At 41.5% G+C, this 17,039-nt stretch overlaps 1 protein-coding gene across 1 annotated transcript; it reads left to right on the top strand.

The window, feature by feature from the left end:
* Positions 1-5,137: 5,137 nt before the first annotated feature.
* Positions 5,138-17,001, top strand: LOC113758478. Its single transcript, XM_027301319.1, has 4 exons — positions 5,138-5,525; positions 5,623-7,713; positions 16,089-16,354; positions 16,939-17,001. Exons 1-4 carry the CDS (start codon positions 5,138-5,140, stop codon positions 16,999-17,001), a joined length of 2,808 nt encoding a protein of 935 aa, XP_027157120.1.
* Positions 17,002-17,039: the final 38 nt, after the last annotated feature.

The raw sequence follows: 17,039 nt of genomic DNA, 5'->3' as shown, positions 1-17,039 counted from the left end.
ACTCCCTATGAAAGATCGGATTATTGAGGCCTGGGTGACGCTATCTGATGACGAGAGCTTTAGATACATCCCGGAGCTCAAGCAGAAGGGTTTGACGACTCCACAATACGAAGACTGGGTGAGAAGGTCCACTGCACAAGGGAAACAAGATGAACCAGCCGAGGAGGTGGAAAAGTTGAAAGCCATTATCGAAGCAAAGGATAAGGAAATTCTGCAGTTAAGTAAGTCTGTCGAAACATACAAAGGGATAGCGGAGCAAAACAAGCAATTGCACGAAAATGAACAAGAAAGGCGTCAAGAGCTGAAAAGGAAATACGGAGAATTGTATGACCAAGCTGAACATGTTAGAATTCCATATGCTAGAGAAACCAGGGATTCTGTATTAGATAGGCTTAGAAGTTTTGGCAATCTTGTACGGAATCGTCTTCGTGACATGATGTAAATATTGGCAAGTTTATCAATGAAAGCGATTTTTCTTTTGCACTCATTTGGGATTGTTGTCAAAAACAGGTTTGTGTTACAGGTCCCATTTCGAAGGTGTTGCATCATACTAGGCCCACCCTTGGCGCAAAAAGGGCTCCCCAATAGGACATGCATCCGAATTTTTTCGGATATTTACTAACTCTTGTCTTTTTCTTCTTCTTTGTTTTATTTTGTTGGAAAAGCTAAGCCAGGGCTAAAATCTAAAAGCAAGCCATTTCATATTTTCAGGTAATATTTAAACATAGCTTCTCGTCGAAGCCCCATCATAACGCGATCCCGTAGTCGAGCCCAGAGGAGTCGTGTAAACATGAGTTCACAACCAGAGCAATCAGATAGGTCTGCTACTACCGTCCAACCTGAGACTACGAGTTTGGGGGTTCAGCTAACTGAGATGCTTACAAAGTTTGGTGAGATGGCTACCGAGATGGCGGCCCAAAGGAAATTGATTGACGAGCTGATTAGCAACAGAGTTCAACCCGAACCTGTACCCGTCAGGCAGCCTGAACAAGAGCCATTTGTCATCCCTCCGACTCAAACCACCGTTACACCATCTTTCCCTATTCCACCCGAAGGAATTTTCACCTATCCCACCATAAATTTGCCATACACTTACCCTCCTAATCCTTCATTTTTTCCTACTCACGTGCAAGGCCCACAACCCCAAGCCACTTCAAATATACCACCTGAGCCACATACCTTTTATCACACTGCTGCTGAGCCATTCCTGCCAGACCATATTGTCCAAGCTAAGCCAGAAATAGGGGAATCTTCTGCTCCCGTTGACATGAAGCTGCTCAAGCGTCTAGACCGTTTCGATGAGTTTATGAGGAAAAGTCAGGGGTTGAACAAGCAAGGAGTCCTAGATTACGATGAGCTTTGTCTTTTTCCGAATGTACAGTTGCCTGAAGGGTTCAAAACCCCTAAATTTAACAAGTATGATGGGACGGATAATCCCAAAACACACCTCCGACTGTTTGCCAACAAGTTGGGAAAGCCCGTAGACGACCAGAATTTGCCTTTGACGTTGTTTCCCGAAAGTCTGGAGGGGGATGCACTCGATTGGTACTCAAATTTGAAACCTGAGGAAGTCAAGACTTGGATTGACTTGTCCAATGCCTTTGTGAGGCAGTAGGAGTATAACTGCGAGCTGGCTCCGACACGAACCACGCTGGAAGGAACAAAAAGAAAACCCTCTGAGGACCACAAGACTTATGCCAAAAGGTGGAGGAAGATAGCTGCAAAAGTCGAACCACCAATGACTGAGGACGAAATCATACGCACTTTCATTAAAGCACATGATCCGCCGTACTTTGAAGAAATTTTCCGCATGACTGGATGCTCGTTCGCCGCCATTGTCAATAAGCTTGAGGAGTACGATGACTTCGTAAGGGCTGGAAAGATCATTAACGTCTCTGCCCTCAAATCCCAGTTGGATGCTTTGCAATGACAAGAGAATAGTGGGAAAAAGCCGTAATTTAAAAAGAAAGAGGGGGAAGCTGCCTTCATATGGGATCAAAACCCTACACCCAGACCCAGATTTCAACATAAACCAACATATTCACCTTATCCTTACTATCCAAATCCTTCCCCTGTTTACAATACCAATATCTCGCACCCCCGACCTTGCCCAAACTACGCCAACCCGCCTACGACCCCTTTTTCAAATACCTCAACCTAATTTTCAACAAACTCGTCCTCGACCTCCTTACCCTCAAAGATTTCCCCCACCAAACAGACCCACCTACAACTATCCCCAACCTGCTGAAACCTACAATCAAAATCGTGCTCGAACATTCACTAACCTTGGCAGGCCTTTGGATCAGTTGTACGAGCAATTAAAGGCTACCGGTAAAATAGGTGTGATTCCCCCTCCAGCTTACCCGTATGGCGTGCCAACTGGGTATAATCCATAGGTTACTTGTGCTTATCATTCAGGAGCGCCTGGTCACTCCACGGCCAATTATCGACTCCTTAAACATAAGGTTCAAGACATGGTAGAAGCGGGGGAGATCGTGATTAGGAAAAGAGAAGAGCAAGGACCGAATGTGAACCAGAACCCCTTGCTAGTGCATGCTGGTACTGTTGGAATTATTATGGAGGATGAGGAATTCAAAGAGGTTGTCCGGAGCATGTCAAATGAGGTAGAAGCGTGTGGGATAATGGAGCAACCTTTTGTGATAGAGGAAGCATCATATAAGGAAGACAAAAGGCCCTTCATTTTAGACCTGACTCCATCCGAAAGTGCGGCCTTAGAACCTGTGATAATTGAATTCCCAGAACAGGCGCCAGTTTTAAGTCTACGACAAGTGCCGTGGAATTATAATGAGCCCGTTTTGCAAATCGGAGGCAAACCAGTTTTGAAGGAAGAAGTGTCTGTTGTTACGAGGTCAGGGAAGATTGCAAGTCCCTCAACCGCTAACGCCCCAATTCAAGTAAACAATCGTGAGCCGACTACCAAACCTGCAGTGACCGAAAGAGAAACATGGGATTTTCTTAAGAGGCTTAAGAGAAGCGAATACAATGTGGTCGAATAGTTGAACAAAATGCCTGCCCAAATTTCCATACTGGATTTGCTTTTCACCTCTGACTCGCACAGGGATGCATTACTTGAAGTGTTGACCAAGGCTCGTATTCCCAAGGATATTTTGGTTGATAATTTCTCGCACATAGTTGGAAATGTATTGGCTGCTAAACAAATCACTTTTTCTGACGAAGAGCTGCCTACAAAAGGAACTAGTCATAACAAAGCCTTATATGTAGCTGTGAGGTGCAATAGAAAGATGTTGCCTAAAGTACTGATCGACAATGGGTCTGCCCTTAATATTTGCCCTTGGAGCACATTGGTGAAGTTAGGGCTGCAAGATGTTAAGTTGAAACCCTCAGAGACCGTGGTTCGAGGATTCGATGGAGCCCAAAGGGAGTCCATAGGAGAAGTAAATTTGGTGGTTGAAATGGGGCCCGCTCAATTTCAGATAGTTTGCCAAGTTATGCACTTTCCTAGTGTCTATAATGTTTTACTCGGGTGACCATGGATTCATAGCTCGGGCGCTGTGCCCTCTTCCTTGCATCAAGTATTGAAATTCGTGGTGAACGATCAGTTGATAACCATTTTTGCTGAAGAAGATTGCATTGTAATTGCCGATTTCGAGCCTGAGGAGGATGGTGACCGAAATGCCTCTGTGTCTTCCTATCGTGCAGCTGATATTGTCTCCGTGAGTTGGGTAACAAGTGAGGACTCAAAAGATAAAATGTTTTTGCCAGCCGCCAGTGTCATGATGGCCAAGGAGATGATTCGCGGAGGATATGAATTTGATAGGGGGTTGGGACGCAATCTGCAAGGCATGCTGAAGCCCGTGGAACTCATCGAAAAGAAGGACCAATTTGGGTTGGGATTCCATCCAACTGCTAGGGATATACAAGAGATGAAAGCGCACAAAAGGGCAGAAAAGGAAGGCAAGTTAGGTGCTTTAGACATTTCGCCATTACGCTATACCTTTCCAAAGCCAGCTGAAGTCATTACATCTGAGTTTAGCCCAATTGACGAACTGGAGACGAGCCTGACTCATTTGTTTGTGGGAGCAATATCCGAAAATGGGCCGTCAGATGATGCTGAATTCCCAGACATTCCCCAAGGAGCTATACAGAACTGGACCGCCGAGTACTTCCCCGTGCAAAAGGAGTTTCGATAAATCTACAGGGGGTTGTTATTTATTAAAGTTCATGAAAACTTTTCTTGCATATGTAAATAGTTCAATGAAAGCATCTTTTGCACTTATGTTTTACCTTGTTTCTGTTTTGATCTGAAGTTTTATGAAAGTGCATAGTTTGTTTTATCATACCGTTCATTTATGTGTCTATTTACTTATTGTCTCGAATTTCTTAAATTCTTTCAGATGGCCAAAAGTAAAATTATTTGACCCTTTGGATATCACTGTTCTGGAATCTGATGATGACAATCTCTATATCACTCACGACTTGGAAGTTACGGAATCCGAATTTCAAAGCGAGAGTGAATAGTGAGGAGTGTTTGATTCTTTTCAAAGATCTTGAACAATATGAGGAGAAATCTAAATCGAACCTGGAAGAAACAGAAGTTGTTAACATTGGTACTGAGACCGAGGTTAAGGAAATACAAATCAGCATTCATTTGAACAAAAAGCAGAAAGAGGAGATGATTGAATTTTTGTCTATGTTTCGAGATGTGTTTGCATGGTCTTATGACGATATGACTGACATTTTGACTGATATAGTAGTGCACAGATTACCCACAAACCCAGCTTTTCCACCAGTGAAGCAAAAACCCCGTAAATTCAAACCAGATATGAGCCTCAAAATAAAAGAGCAAATTGAAAAACAGCTTAAGACTAATATCATCATTGTATCCCATTACCCTGTTTGGCTCTCCAATCCAGTCCCTGTTCTAAAGAAAAATGGAGAAGTGCGAGTCTGTGTTGATTATAGGGACCTTAATAAGGCCAGCCCTAAAGATGACTTTCCTTTGCCAAATATCCATATCATTCTAGACAACACGGCCGGGCATGAAATTGAATCTTTCTGTGATTGTTTTGCTGGGTACCATCAGATCTTAATGGCTGAGGAGGATAGAGAAAAAACTGTTTTTATCACCCCTTGGGGCACCTTTTGCTATCGAATAATGCCGTTTGGTTTAAAGAATGTTGGAGCTACTTATCAAAGGACTATGACTACCTTGTTTCATGACATGATCCACAAAGAGATGGAGGTCTACGTGAATGACATTATAATCAAATCCAAGAAAGCCGAAGACCATTTGGTTGACTTGAGGAAGTTGTTCGAAAGGTTGCGAAAATACAAATTGAAGTTAAATCCTGCAAAGTGCGCCTTTGGAGCACCAGCTGGTAAATTGTTAGGCTTCATTGTCAGCAAGAAGGGCATAGAAATAGACCTGGTAAAGATCAAGGCAATTCGAGACATGCCAGTGCCGAAAACGCAGAAAGATGTGAAAAGCTTTTTGGGGAAGATTAATTTCATTGGAAAATTCATTGCCCAATTAACGGCGACGTGTGAGCCACTATTCAAGTTGTTAAAAAAAATGTGCCGTTGCATTGGAATGAGGAGTGCCAACAGGCTTTTGACAAGATTAAAGATTATTTGCTGCAGCCTCCGGTCCTAGTGCCACCCAAACCGGGCGGCCTTTGATCATGTACTTATCTGTGCTCGACGGAGCAGTAGGGTGTGTTCTGGGGCAGCACACCGACTCGGGAAGGAAAGAGCAAGTCATTTACTATCTTAGCAAGAAATTCACGCAGTATGAGGCTAATTATTCATTTATTGAGAAAAGCTGCTGTGCTCTGGCCTGGGCGGCTCAAAAATTAAGACACTACCTGCTAAGTCATACTACCTATCTCATCTCCCGTTCCGATCCTTTGAAATACCTCTTGGAGAAGCCAATGCCAACTGGGCGTCTGGCCAAATGGCAGATGATTCTTTCAGAGTTTGATATTGTTTTCACTTCGCAAAAGGCCGTCAAGGGGCAAGCTATAGCCGATCATTTGGCAAAAAATCCAAAGGACGATGATTATCAACCACTCCATACCTATTTCCCTGATGAAAAGGTCTTATTTGTTGGTGCCGTGAAAGACATGAGCGAGCAGTGCCCTGGGTGGAGATTATTTTTCGATGGTGCAGCCAATTCTTTTGGAGTCGGAATAGGAGCAGTTCTTGTATCTCCGGAAGGGAAGCATTACCCTGGAGCCGCTAAATTGCAATTTGCTTGCACGAACAACATGGCCGAATATGAAGCATGTATTTTTGGTCTTAAAATGGCTTTGAAAATGGAGGTTAAGGAGTTAATAGCCTTCAGTGATTCGGATTTACTTGTGCACCAAACGTTGAAGCAATGGGTAACCAAAGATTCAAAGATTCTGCCATACCACTGTAATTTGCTTAATTTGGCTAGACAATTTCAAAGCCTGGAGTTCAGACATCTCTCACGAGCCCGAAATGCATTTGCAGATGCCTTGGCCACCCTATCTTCTATGATACAATATCCGGACGAATTAGAAATCGAGCCTATCCAGATTCAACTCCAAGACAAGCCTGCTCATTGTTGGGCTGTAGACAATTCTTTTGGCAAAAACCCTTGGTACAATGATATTACGGATTTCATCAAAATCGGGTCTTACCCTCCAGAAGCTAGTGCGAATGAAAAGGGTTTCCTGCGCAGAATGGCCTCGAAGTTTTTCTTAAATGGAGAGGTATTATACAAAAGGACCTCAGATTTGAACCTCTCAAGGTGCGTCGATGAAGATGAATCTCAATACATGATGAAGGAGGTGCATAGTGGTGTCTGCGGGCCTCACATGAATGGACATTTGTTGGCGAGGAAAATCATGAGAACCGGGTACTTTTGGCTTACAATGGAACGCGATTGCATAGATTTTGTCCGGAGATGTATTAAATGTCAAATGCATGGCGACGTCATACGCGCTCCTCCTACCGAGTTGCATAGCATGATTGCTCCGTGGCCCTGCTCAATGTGGGCTATGGATGTGATTGGCACAATCGATCCTCCTGCTTCAAATGGACATCGATTTATATTGGTAGCAATTGAGTACTTCACCAAATGGGTCGAAGCAGAATCATTCAAGCACGTGACAAAGAAGGTGGTAGCGAATTTCTTAAGAGATCACATCATATGCCGATTTGGGGTGTCGGAAACACTAATTACAGACAATGCCAAGAATCTCAACAATGACATGGTGGACGGGCTATGCGAACAGCTCAAAATCAGACATCGCAACTCTGCCATCTATAGGCCGCAGATGAATGGAGCCGTGGAGGCCGCAAACAAGAATTTGAAAAAGATCATTCGCAAGATGACTGAGAAGCATTGGGACTGGCATGAAAATCTCCCTTATGCACTAATGGCGTATCGGACTTCTATCCGAACATCAACTGGGGCAACACCCTACTCGCTCATGTATGGAATGGAAGCAGTGCTACCTGCCGAGGTCGAAATCCCGTCATTGCGTATTCTAATGGAGACCAAGTTGGAGGAGGCTGATTGGATAAAGCAGCGTCATGAACAACTATCTTTGATTGATGAAAAACGGCTTAATGCCATTTGTCACGGCCAATGTTACCAAAGACGTATGGCCCGGGCCTATAACAAGAAGGTCCATTTGCGTACATTTGAGGAAGGCGACAAAGTGCTGAAGCGGATTTTGCCAATGCAAGATGAGGCCAAAGGTAAATTTACTTCGAATTGGCAAGGGCCATTCATTGTCCAAAAGGTATTATCTGGCGGAGCCCTCATTCTGGCAGAAATGGATGGACAAACATTTCCTCAACCTATCAACTCAGACATGTGCAAGAAATTCTTCATTTGATTATGCAAAACTCCTTTTAGAAATTCGTGCAAATGATGAAATGCAAGTCAGGCCGTCTTCTTTTCCATTTGAGACATTCAATCCCTAGTCGTCCCTTTTGAGCTATCAGACTAATAATTTTCGTTTGGCAACCCCTGAAAATTGCAAACCCCACACTGTGGCAGATTTATTGTGAGAAAGAAAAAAGACAACAAGAGAGGAAAACCCCACACTGGGGCAAATTTAGAAAAATGCAAAGGTAAGGAAAATGCAATACAAAATGCAAGGAGAGAAATCCAATCAAACTAGGGCAAATTTTCCTCAGTTTTCGTTCAAAATTGGAGATGATTTTAAAATGATGCAATCTCAGGTTATTTCAAACTTTTCATTAAAATTTTTGCTTTCAAGCTTCAACCCTTCTTGAAAACACCCCACCTGACATCATTACAAAAGCCCAAAATCCTGGCTTTCGTCACTTGCGGTATTTCTATTAAGAGGTTCGCTAATCACTGGCAAGTGATGTCCATAATGCCTTCACCTAAACTGATAAGGGAAGCGCATTTTACTGATGCCAAGCGAATCTTTTCAACTCGCCCATATCTGATCGATCATGGTCCCGAGTTTTTTTCACTTTGTTCCTTATGTGAAAACCGAAAGGGCACCTCAAAAAAAAAAAAGAAAAAAAAACCAAACAAACAAAAGCAAAAAAGGGTGGGGGCAACCTGGGTGAAAAACCCGAAAGGGCGCCAAGTGTAGGGTTCTAACAATACGAACAAGCAGCGAGGAGGAGCAGACTGGTGGACGTTCATGTTCATCTCAGATTTCTCTTCGTTTTTGTAACACTTCCGTCAATATTGAATTCCGGAACAAAGATATCCGGAGATTCGAATATGACATCTGTTGGCCAAAAGCTGTGTTTCACTTTGAATAGATAATCTTTTGCTAATACATTCTTTTAAAATTCATTTTCCCTCAAATATTTGTATTCATGACATTTTCATGGGTTTAGGCATGATTGATCGCGTTTGCATCCTGTTGCATATTCATCCCAGCATGACATGTGAAATTATTTTACATACATCACTTTTGCATCATTGAATTTTAGTAAAATGACAATCCCCGTGATTTGTGCAAAGCATACTTTGGATTCAATCATCTTTGGTCAGTCTGAGAAGAATCAGAAAGTCTTTGAAGTAATAATTCAACTAAATCAGATACCACAACAAAAGTTGACAAAGGCAGCAAAAGACTCATGTTTACACGATTCTCAAAGGGAACCGGATCAAATGATGGTGGCAATTTTTTTATTCTTTCATTTGTGCAGAAAATTTCATGCATAGAGGGAAACAAACACATCTCACACTGGAGTCGGTATCGGAAAGTTTTCCGGCAAACAAAGGTGGATTGGACAAGTTGCAAGCAAGTTTCATCAAAGGCACAACCAAACGGTAAGCATACTGGAACTTTTCCAACTGAAAAATTCAGGCCTCGGGTCAGTCCCGATTTTAAATTTCTGTCTCGAGTCAGTCCCGATTTTAAATTTCTGTTGGGGTCAGTCCCCTCGGGTCAGTCCCGATTTTAAATTGCATGTTGGGACTGACCTCTGGGTCAGATCCCGATTTTAATTTCTGTTGGTCAACTCCCTCTGGTGTGCGATTTTAATTTTATGTTGGGATGTCAGTCCCGATTTAAATTTCTTGTCTGCGGGTCAGTCCCGATTTTAAATTTCGTGTTGGGGTCGGTCCCCTCGGATCAGTCCCAATTTTAAATTTTATGTTGGGGTCAGTCCCCTTCGGGTCAGTCCCGATTTTAAATTTCTGTCTCGGGTCAGTCCCGATTTTAATTTTCTGTTGCGGGTCAAGTCAAATTTTAAATTTCTGTTCGGTAGTCCCTCCGGGTCAGTCCCGATTTTTTAAATTGCATGTTTGGGGTCAGTCCCCTGCGGGTCATCCCCGATTGTTAATGTTGTGGGTCAGTACCACTCGGGTAGTCCCGATTTTAAATTCCGTTTCGGGTCAGTCCCAATTTTAAATTCCTGTTGGGGTCAGTCCCTTTTAAATTTCCTGTTCGGGTTAGTCCCGCTTAAATTTTCTGTTTGGGTCAGTCCATTTTAAATTTCTCGTTCGAGTCAGTCCTCATTAAGGAGGTCAACCCTCGTTTCAGTAGTGACAATCATTCGAGTAGCTGCAGCCGAATAACACAGGTAAGTATTTGGTGTCTATTTCTTTGTCTCAAGTTTTTCCAAAACTCAGACAAAAAGGGGCAAACTGTAGACACCAAATTTTAAAAATAATCTTTATCCTAATTTTATTTTTATTTTTAGTATCAGTTTTTCTTAATTCCATGATTTTAGTTCTTAGATTTTTACATTTGTATATAGCATTTCATATTTTATAGATTATTATTTTTTATCATTTTTATTTTTATTTTATTTTGTATTCATTTTACTTTTTAGCTATTTAAATATTTTTTTTGTTTTATTGTAAGACTTTTTAGAATAAAATTTGCCAAAAGAGAAAATTAGAAAAGATGTTTTATTTCTTTTTATTGAAAAAAAAAAATCCACGTTTTGGTTTCGGCCGCAGATACCTGATCCCAATAAGGAGATAACAATAGCTGCCTTTACCCACGGGTTCGTTGCCGAGGTGTTTAATATAGGAATACACAAGAAGTATCCTCGCACACTCCAGGAGCTCTGGTTGAAGGTTGAAAAAGGCATACAGGTCAGTCCCCTCGGGTCAATCCCGATTTTAATTTTATGTTGGGGTCAGTCCCCTCGGGTCAGTTCCGATTTTAAATTTCTGTCTCGGGTCAGTCCCGATTTTAAATTTCTTGTTGGGGTCAGTCCCGATTTTAAATTTCTGTTCGGGTCAGTCCCCTCGGGTCAGTCCCGATTTTAAATTGCATGTTGGGGTCAGTCCCCTCGGGTCAGTCCCGATTTTAAATTTCTGTTGGGGTCAGTCCCCTCGGGTCAGTCCCGATTTTAAATTCCTGTTTCGGGTCAGTCCCGATTTTAAATTCTCTGTTGCGAGTCAATCCCGTTTTAAATTTCTTGTTCGGGTCAGTCCCGTTTAAATTTTCTGTTTGGTCAGTCCATTTTAAATTTCTCGTCCGAGTCAGTCTCATTAAAAAGGGTCAGTCCTCATTTCAAAAGTGTCAGTTGTTCAAATAGCTGCAGCCGAATAACACAGGTAAGTATTTGGTGTCTATTTCTTTGTCTCAAGTTTTTTCAAAACTCAGACAAAGAGGGGCAAACTGTAGACACCAAATTTTAAAATAATTTTTTATCCTAATTTTATTTTTATTTTTAGTAATAGTTCTCTTAATTCCATGATTTTAGTTCTTAGATTTTTAGCATTTGTATAAGCATTTCAGTATTTATAGATTATTATTTTTATCATTTTTATTTTTATTTTATTTTGTATTCATTTTTACTCTTTTAGCTATTTATTTTTTATTGTTTATTGTAAGACTTTTTAGAATAAAATTTGCCAAAAGAGAAAATTAGAAAAGATGTTTTATTTCTTTTTATTGAAAAAAAAAAATCCACGTTTTGGTTTCGGCCGCAGCAGAAAAAAATTGCAGCCACAGTTCTCGGCCATTTGGCCTTGGTTTGGCTCCGTCCGATGATCACAGTACAGACCACCTGGCTTAGTCTAGAAATCTCAATGGTTGAGTATCAAGAACCATCAGATGGTTCCCCAAAATGCAGTCACTTCATCCAAACCATTGCTGAGAGGGTTTAGTTTTCTGGAGCCATATAAAAGAAAGGAGGGACGGCAAAGAGGAGGGGGTTTTTTTATGACGGCTGAGTGAGACCGAGGGAGAGTAAGCAGAATAGAAAAAGAAAATAGAGAGCTGGAGAGGAAAACGAGAGGGGAGGGGAACTTCGAGAAAGGAGAAAGAGATCAGAAAGCTAGAGAAGGGGGACGGCTGGAAGTCTGAGGAAAAGAAAAGGAAAGGCAGGGAATAGAAAACAGAAAAAAAGCTTCTGGAAAAGAAAAGGGAAAAAGGAAGGTTGGGCGAGGAGAGCCACCGGAATTGCTAACCTTCACGCCACTAGTAGCGGCAGATCTTCATCAAGAAGGCCTGAGTACTGTAAGTAGTTCCTCTCCTTTAAATCTCAGTATCTCTTTGAAACGCAGACTCTTGATTATTTTGTTAACAAAAAAAGAAAGCATGTGTTTCGTGATTTTGCTTATGGAAAGATCACTGCTTTGGTTGTCTACTCTTCCGCCCCTTTTGTTTCATGTTCACCAAGAGTTGTTTCTTCGTTTGTGAGTTGAAAGGTCAAGTCTTGTGGCGGTGCGTGGGTTGCGTTTTGAGCTGGTATGAAAATTTGGAAACCTAAAACCATCAGCTTTACATTTTTTTTTTCCCAAGATCAAATAGATGTGTTCCATGGGTTCTTTTGGTGATCTCTGATGTTTCCAAAGTTTTTAAATTTTGACGGTCTGGGTATGATTGAATACTTGTAGCTGTAAAAACTTGTTGCTATTGCGTGAGACTGCTAAATATTAAAGTATCAAATAAGCTTCAGAAATTTTGCTAGGGCCGCATGGTTTTCCTTCTGATCTTTGTGAAGAAAAGTAGAAAGCATGTTTGGTCCATACTGAGGTGCTTGGTTGCTTGAAGTTTGTATTCACTTTGGTGTTCAGTTGTCGCGATAGCGGGCTGTGGGCATGCTTGCCGTGAGTGTCATTTCGCCTTTGCCGCAATTTTACATTCAGTCGCATTATAAAGCTACTGGTGCTTATAGTTCTTTTTTTTGATGCATGAAGTCTTGGATTTTTCCTACTGCTCTGTGCTTTGGATTATTTTTATTGCCTTAATCTAGCCCAAGAAGTCTTTTATCACTGGTATGCTGTTAAGATGAGAATTTGGAATTCTTGTTTGATTGAAAGAAAGCTGCATTTTTTTTTGCCATGTTTTGCTGCTTTGCTTTCGTCCTGTAACAGCCCACGAAATTGGATTTCCTCACTTTGTTTGAATGCTCAATCTTATGTTGGTGATGGTTGTAGAGGAATTGATGAGGCTTGGGTCTTGTTTATAGCGTTGGACATCTTTCTGGGTTGTCAACAAGCTGCGAGTTCGCAGCAGAAATGATGGAAGCAAAGTTGCTTCGGTTGGTCGAAGGCTTTGCATTGCATGCATGAAAAATTTGAACCTTTGCATCTGGACAGACTTTGTTTTCCTTTCTTTCTTTCTCTTGCTTGCTGAAGTTCATGCTTGCCTTAGTTTTCATGTGGGCTGTTTGCTACGGGATGGTGATGCCGTGTTTATGCTTGCCGTAATTTAAAGGCATTTGTTTGTTGCAGCAACAGGCGTTGCCTGCAACTTGGAAACATTTAGTTACTCCATTTTCTGTTTGGTTGCCACTGTCCTTTCATTTGTGTCTTTCGAATAAAAGTTGTCAATTCGCCTTCATCCGAGAATCTGGAGCTATGTTTGCTATGAATGTTGAGTCTTTTATTTTGTTCTTGATTGTAAGATGATGGTTGGGATCATTAATTCTCATTTTGTGAATTTGGTTTGAAGTCTCAGCAGATGTTTAAGTTAGTTTGGGTTGCTTTTGTATGAGTACATCTTGGCTAGATGAAGGGAGTTGCAGAGATTGCGTGGTCTGGGAATGGAATTGCAGAAAGCTTCTTCTACGTGTGCATGCATGGAAAACAAAGAAAAATTACACTCCAACCCCTTGGCTTCTATCTAATGCTTCTATGGCCCAATTAATTGGAAAACTTAATTAATTTAATCCCCTTAACATGCCATTTTCCTCTTTAATATGTCTTGACTTGTTTTGGGTAAGATTCTTAAGGAGTTGTAGGATGAATTGGAAGGGTCTAATAACTTTTTCTAGATTTATAGTTAATTTGTTTTTTTTTTGGAATTTTTGGCATTTTTGTTGTGCAATCATGGTGAATAGCTTTTCATTTATTTTGTGAGTTTTTGTCATTTGATTGGTAGTTTTTTATCTTAAGCCATTAATTTGAATTTCGTTCCTTTTAGACTCTTAATGTTCAATGAATTGACCCCTCGAAATTCTTCGACTTTTACAAGCAAGTCTCTACTTGTTTTAATTCTTAAGCATGGGTTGTTCGCCTCCTTTAAGTGCCTTTGAATTGATTAATCAATTTCATGCTTATCCCTATTGCTTGTGATTACTTCTTAATTAAAGTGGTACCTTGACCCTTTTATTGTTTTTGAAGCCATTTTTTTTCCTTCCTTTGATTACCATTGCAAGGGAGGTACACTCTATCCTTCATTTCTTGACTTTATTTGACCCTATGTGCATATATGTGTCTTATGTGTGCAATTGCATGACTTTAAGTGTTTATTTCATTTTTACCTTATTTATTTCTTTAGTTGCTTAGTTTTGCTTTAATTTTAGTTCAATTTCGTCATTTGGGAGGCACTCGAATGCCAAAATTGTAATAGTTAGGGATTTAATTGTTTTATTCCTTCTATTTCCCCTTTTAGATTGTAGTAGGCCTTCCCCCAAAAAATGTAATAGTTAGGGCCTTAATTGCCTTGTGTGTTTTGCATGTCTATGTGCTATGTGTTTAATCGCTTTCTTAGGTCTTGGCATCTAGATATGCATGCTTATGTGTTATGTGAATTACGTGCTCACATGTCTACTTGCTTTAATTATGCACATTACTTATATATGTATATGATGGATGCAAATGCACGTAATCGTGGCTAGTCCAATGCTAGTCATGGTTGTCCCCTCGAGCTCTTGCAAGTCCAATGCTTGTGAGAGAGCGTTAGTGAAGGACTAGTCCAACGCTAGACCATTAGGAGCCCTTCGCGCGTTAGATCATGATTGCATGATAAAAACACTTCGTTTCATGCATATTTTCACTTTTTAGGGCCTTTTATCATTTTGTATGATGTCCCCCTTATACGTATAACCCTTATCCTAATTTCCCTATATATATATACCCCTATGCATGATACATGACATTAGAATTGCATTTCATTCTAGAAATAGGGTTAGGGTAGTGCATTTGCTTGATTAGATTAGGGAATAACCCTTGGATATGGGATATGGACGAGTTTGGCTTTTCTACTACCCTTAGCACGCTCGTATTCGCTCTATTAAAAGGGAAAATTGAGTCACGAACATTAGTCCCCCGTACCCGACATGATGCATTCCTTTAAAACATGTATATTTCTATTTTATTCCTTTTCTTTTCTTAGAGTCATATTTTTTGCATTATTCGTGACCTCTCCAAAGGGTCATTATTGGGCATCACAATTAATGTGATTGGCACCATTCAAGTTTTGAAGAGAAATTTTGACCCCCGATACCCTTCTAGGTCTAGGGTTGCATTCATATAGTACGTCCAAATGTGATAAATCTTTTGGTTAAAATAAGAAAATCTTTGACTAAATCACGCAACTAGCCTTGGCTAGGTCGAAGAGGTGCCTTGGAATTTTATCCTTACCTTCCCCTTCGTCAAATGTGACTCCCGAACCTTTTTCGTTGGTTTATGTGGGACTAGGAGTCATTTAAAAGGGGTTTCTTTCTACATTTTCCTTTAAAAAATTCATTTTAGGTGACTTGGTACATCTTAACTCTATACCAAGTGGCGACTCCGATTTTTATTTCAAAAAACCCTTTTTAAACTATATTTTGGGTCAAATCGTCGCATTTTCAAGTCCCATTTAGACCCATATTTTTCCATTTTTCTTTTTTCATCAAAATTCACTTTTTAAACCATTTATTTATTTTTCAAAAAATGTGGGCGCGACACTGCTCACCTCAGCCGTGCCCGCCGGAATTGGAAATTTGAAACTCAGATGATACGTAGAATATACAGCACGCAGAGCATTGAGTGTAGGTCGGCCCATGAGCAGGTTGTAGGGGGAGTCAGCTCTAACCATAACGAAGTTGACAGGGATGGTACGATAGCGGGGATGATGCCCCACAGTCACCGTCAGTTTGACCATCCCTTTAGGGTATACTACGTGTCCCCCGAACCTGACCAGGGGGTCCTCACGGAGGTGAGCTGCTCTCTGGTCAACTTCAACTTCTCAAAGGTCCGAAGATACATAACGTCCACCGAACTCCCTGGGTCGACGTACACTTTCTTGATTATGTAATTATTAATGAGCACCTCAATTACCAGAGATTCATGGTTGCTAGAGGCAGTGGGGACGGGATCGCTAGGGCCGTAAGATATCATCTCGAATAGGCGAGAGCTCGGCTCGGCCTGATCAGGGTTGGCTTGCCTGTAGGTCCTCTTTCAGGAGTTTTGGCTGTCTCCTCCCATTGGACCTCCGGCAATGGTGTTGATGATCCCAGTGATGTTCGGCCCGTATCCCAGTCTATGACCAGAGAACCCGTCTTGGGGAGGCCCCCTCGTCTCCCTAGGATTCTCCAGGGGTCAACAGCTACTTCTCGACCCCCTTTGGTCACCTCGCCGTTGATCATTTCGGCTTTCACGACGAGGGTCGCTCCGTTGACATCCTCCATCTTGGCGAATGAACTGCTTCAAGTGCCCCTGCTTGATGAGGTGCTCTATCTCTCTTTTGAGGTCATTGCAATCTTTCATCTCGTGCGCGATGTCACGGTAGTACAGATAGTAGAGATTGGAGTTCCTTTTGTTTTTATTTCCGAACATCTTCGGGAGGACACGCCCTAGGTTATTCTGCTCCATTACGGAGAGTACTCGGGACCAGGTGGTGTTTAAAGAAATTAGCTCAGAATCAAGGATAGACGACTTCCCCTTGACTATCCTATCAAACACACTTCGGCAATCCTGACTGGGGCTTTGGAATCCGCCAGTGGTACCTGCCTCATTTCGGTTGGTTTCCTTCCTTCTTCGGGAATCAGTTCCCGAGCGAGTTGTTTGGACCTCTTTTTCATACGGTTGAGGTTTTCGACCTGTATGCCTTTTTCAACCTTCAACCAGAGCTCCTGGAGTGTGCGAGGATACTTCTTGTGTATTCCTATATTAAACACCTCGGCAACGAACCCGTGGGTAAAGGCAGCTATTGTTATCTCCTTATTGGGATCAGGTATCTGCACACTTTTCTCGTGAAACCTTTGTACATATGACCAAAGTGACTCTCCCAGATTCTACTGTATGGTTAGCAGGTAAGCCGAGATCCTGGTCATCGGTCTGGAGGATACAAATCGATGGAGAAATCTCTCCACTAGTTCTCCTAGGGTGGATATGCTCCTAGATTCTAAATCAC

The sequence above is a fragment of the Coffea eugenioides genome, unplaced genomic scaffold, assembly GCF_003713205.1.
Source record: "Coffea eugenioides isolate CCC68of unplaced genomic scaffold, Ceug_1.0 ScVebR1_531;HRSCAF=1224, whole genome shotgun sequence".
In the NCBI taxonomy this organism is placed as follows: domain Eukaryota; kingdom Viridiplantae; phylum Streptophyta; class Magnoliopsida; order Gentianales; family Rubiaceae; genus Coffea; species Coffea eugenioides.
This window is presented reverse-complemented; position numbering and strand designations above follow the sequence as displayed.

Coding starts and splice junctions, on each gene's coding strand:
- LOC113758478 (XM_027301319.1), top strand. CDS start 5,138: ATGCCGTTTGGTTTAAAGAATGTTGGAGCTACTTATCAAAGGACTATG. Junction 5,526..5,622: donor TGCCCAATTAACGGCGACGT/GTGAGCCACTAT, acceptor TATTTGCTGCAG/CCTCCGGTCCTAGTGCCACC. Junction 7,714..16,088: donor AATGCAAGATGAGGCCAAAG/GTAAATTTACTT, acceptor GTCCTCTTTCAG/GAGTTTTGGCTGTCTCCTCC.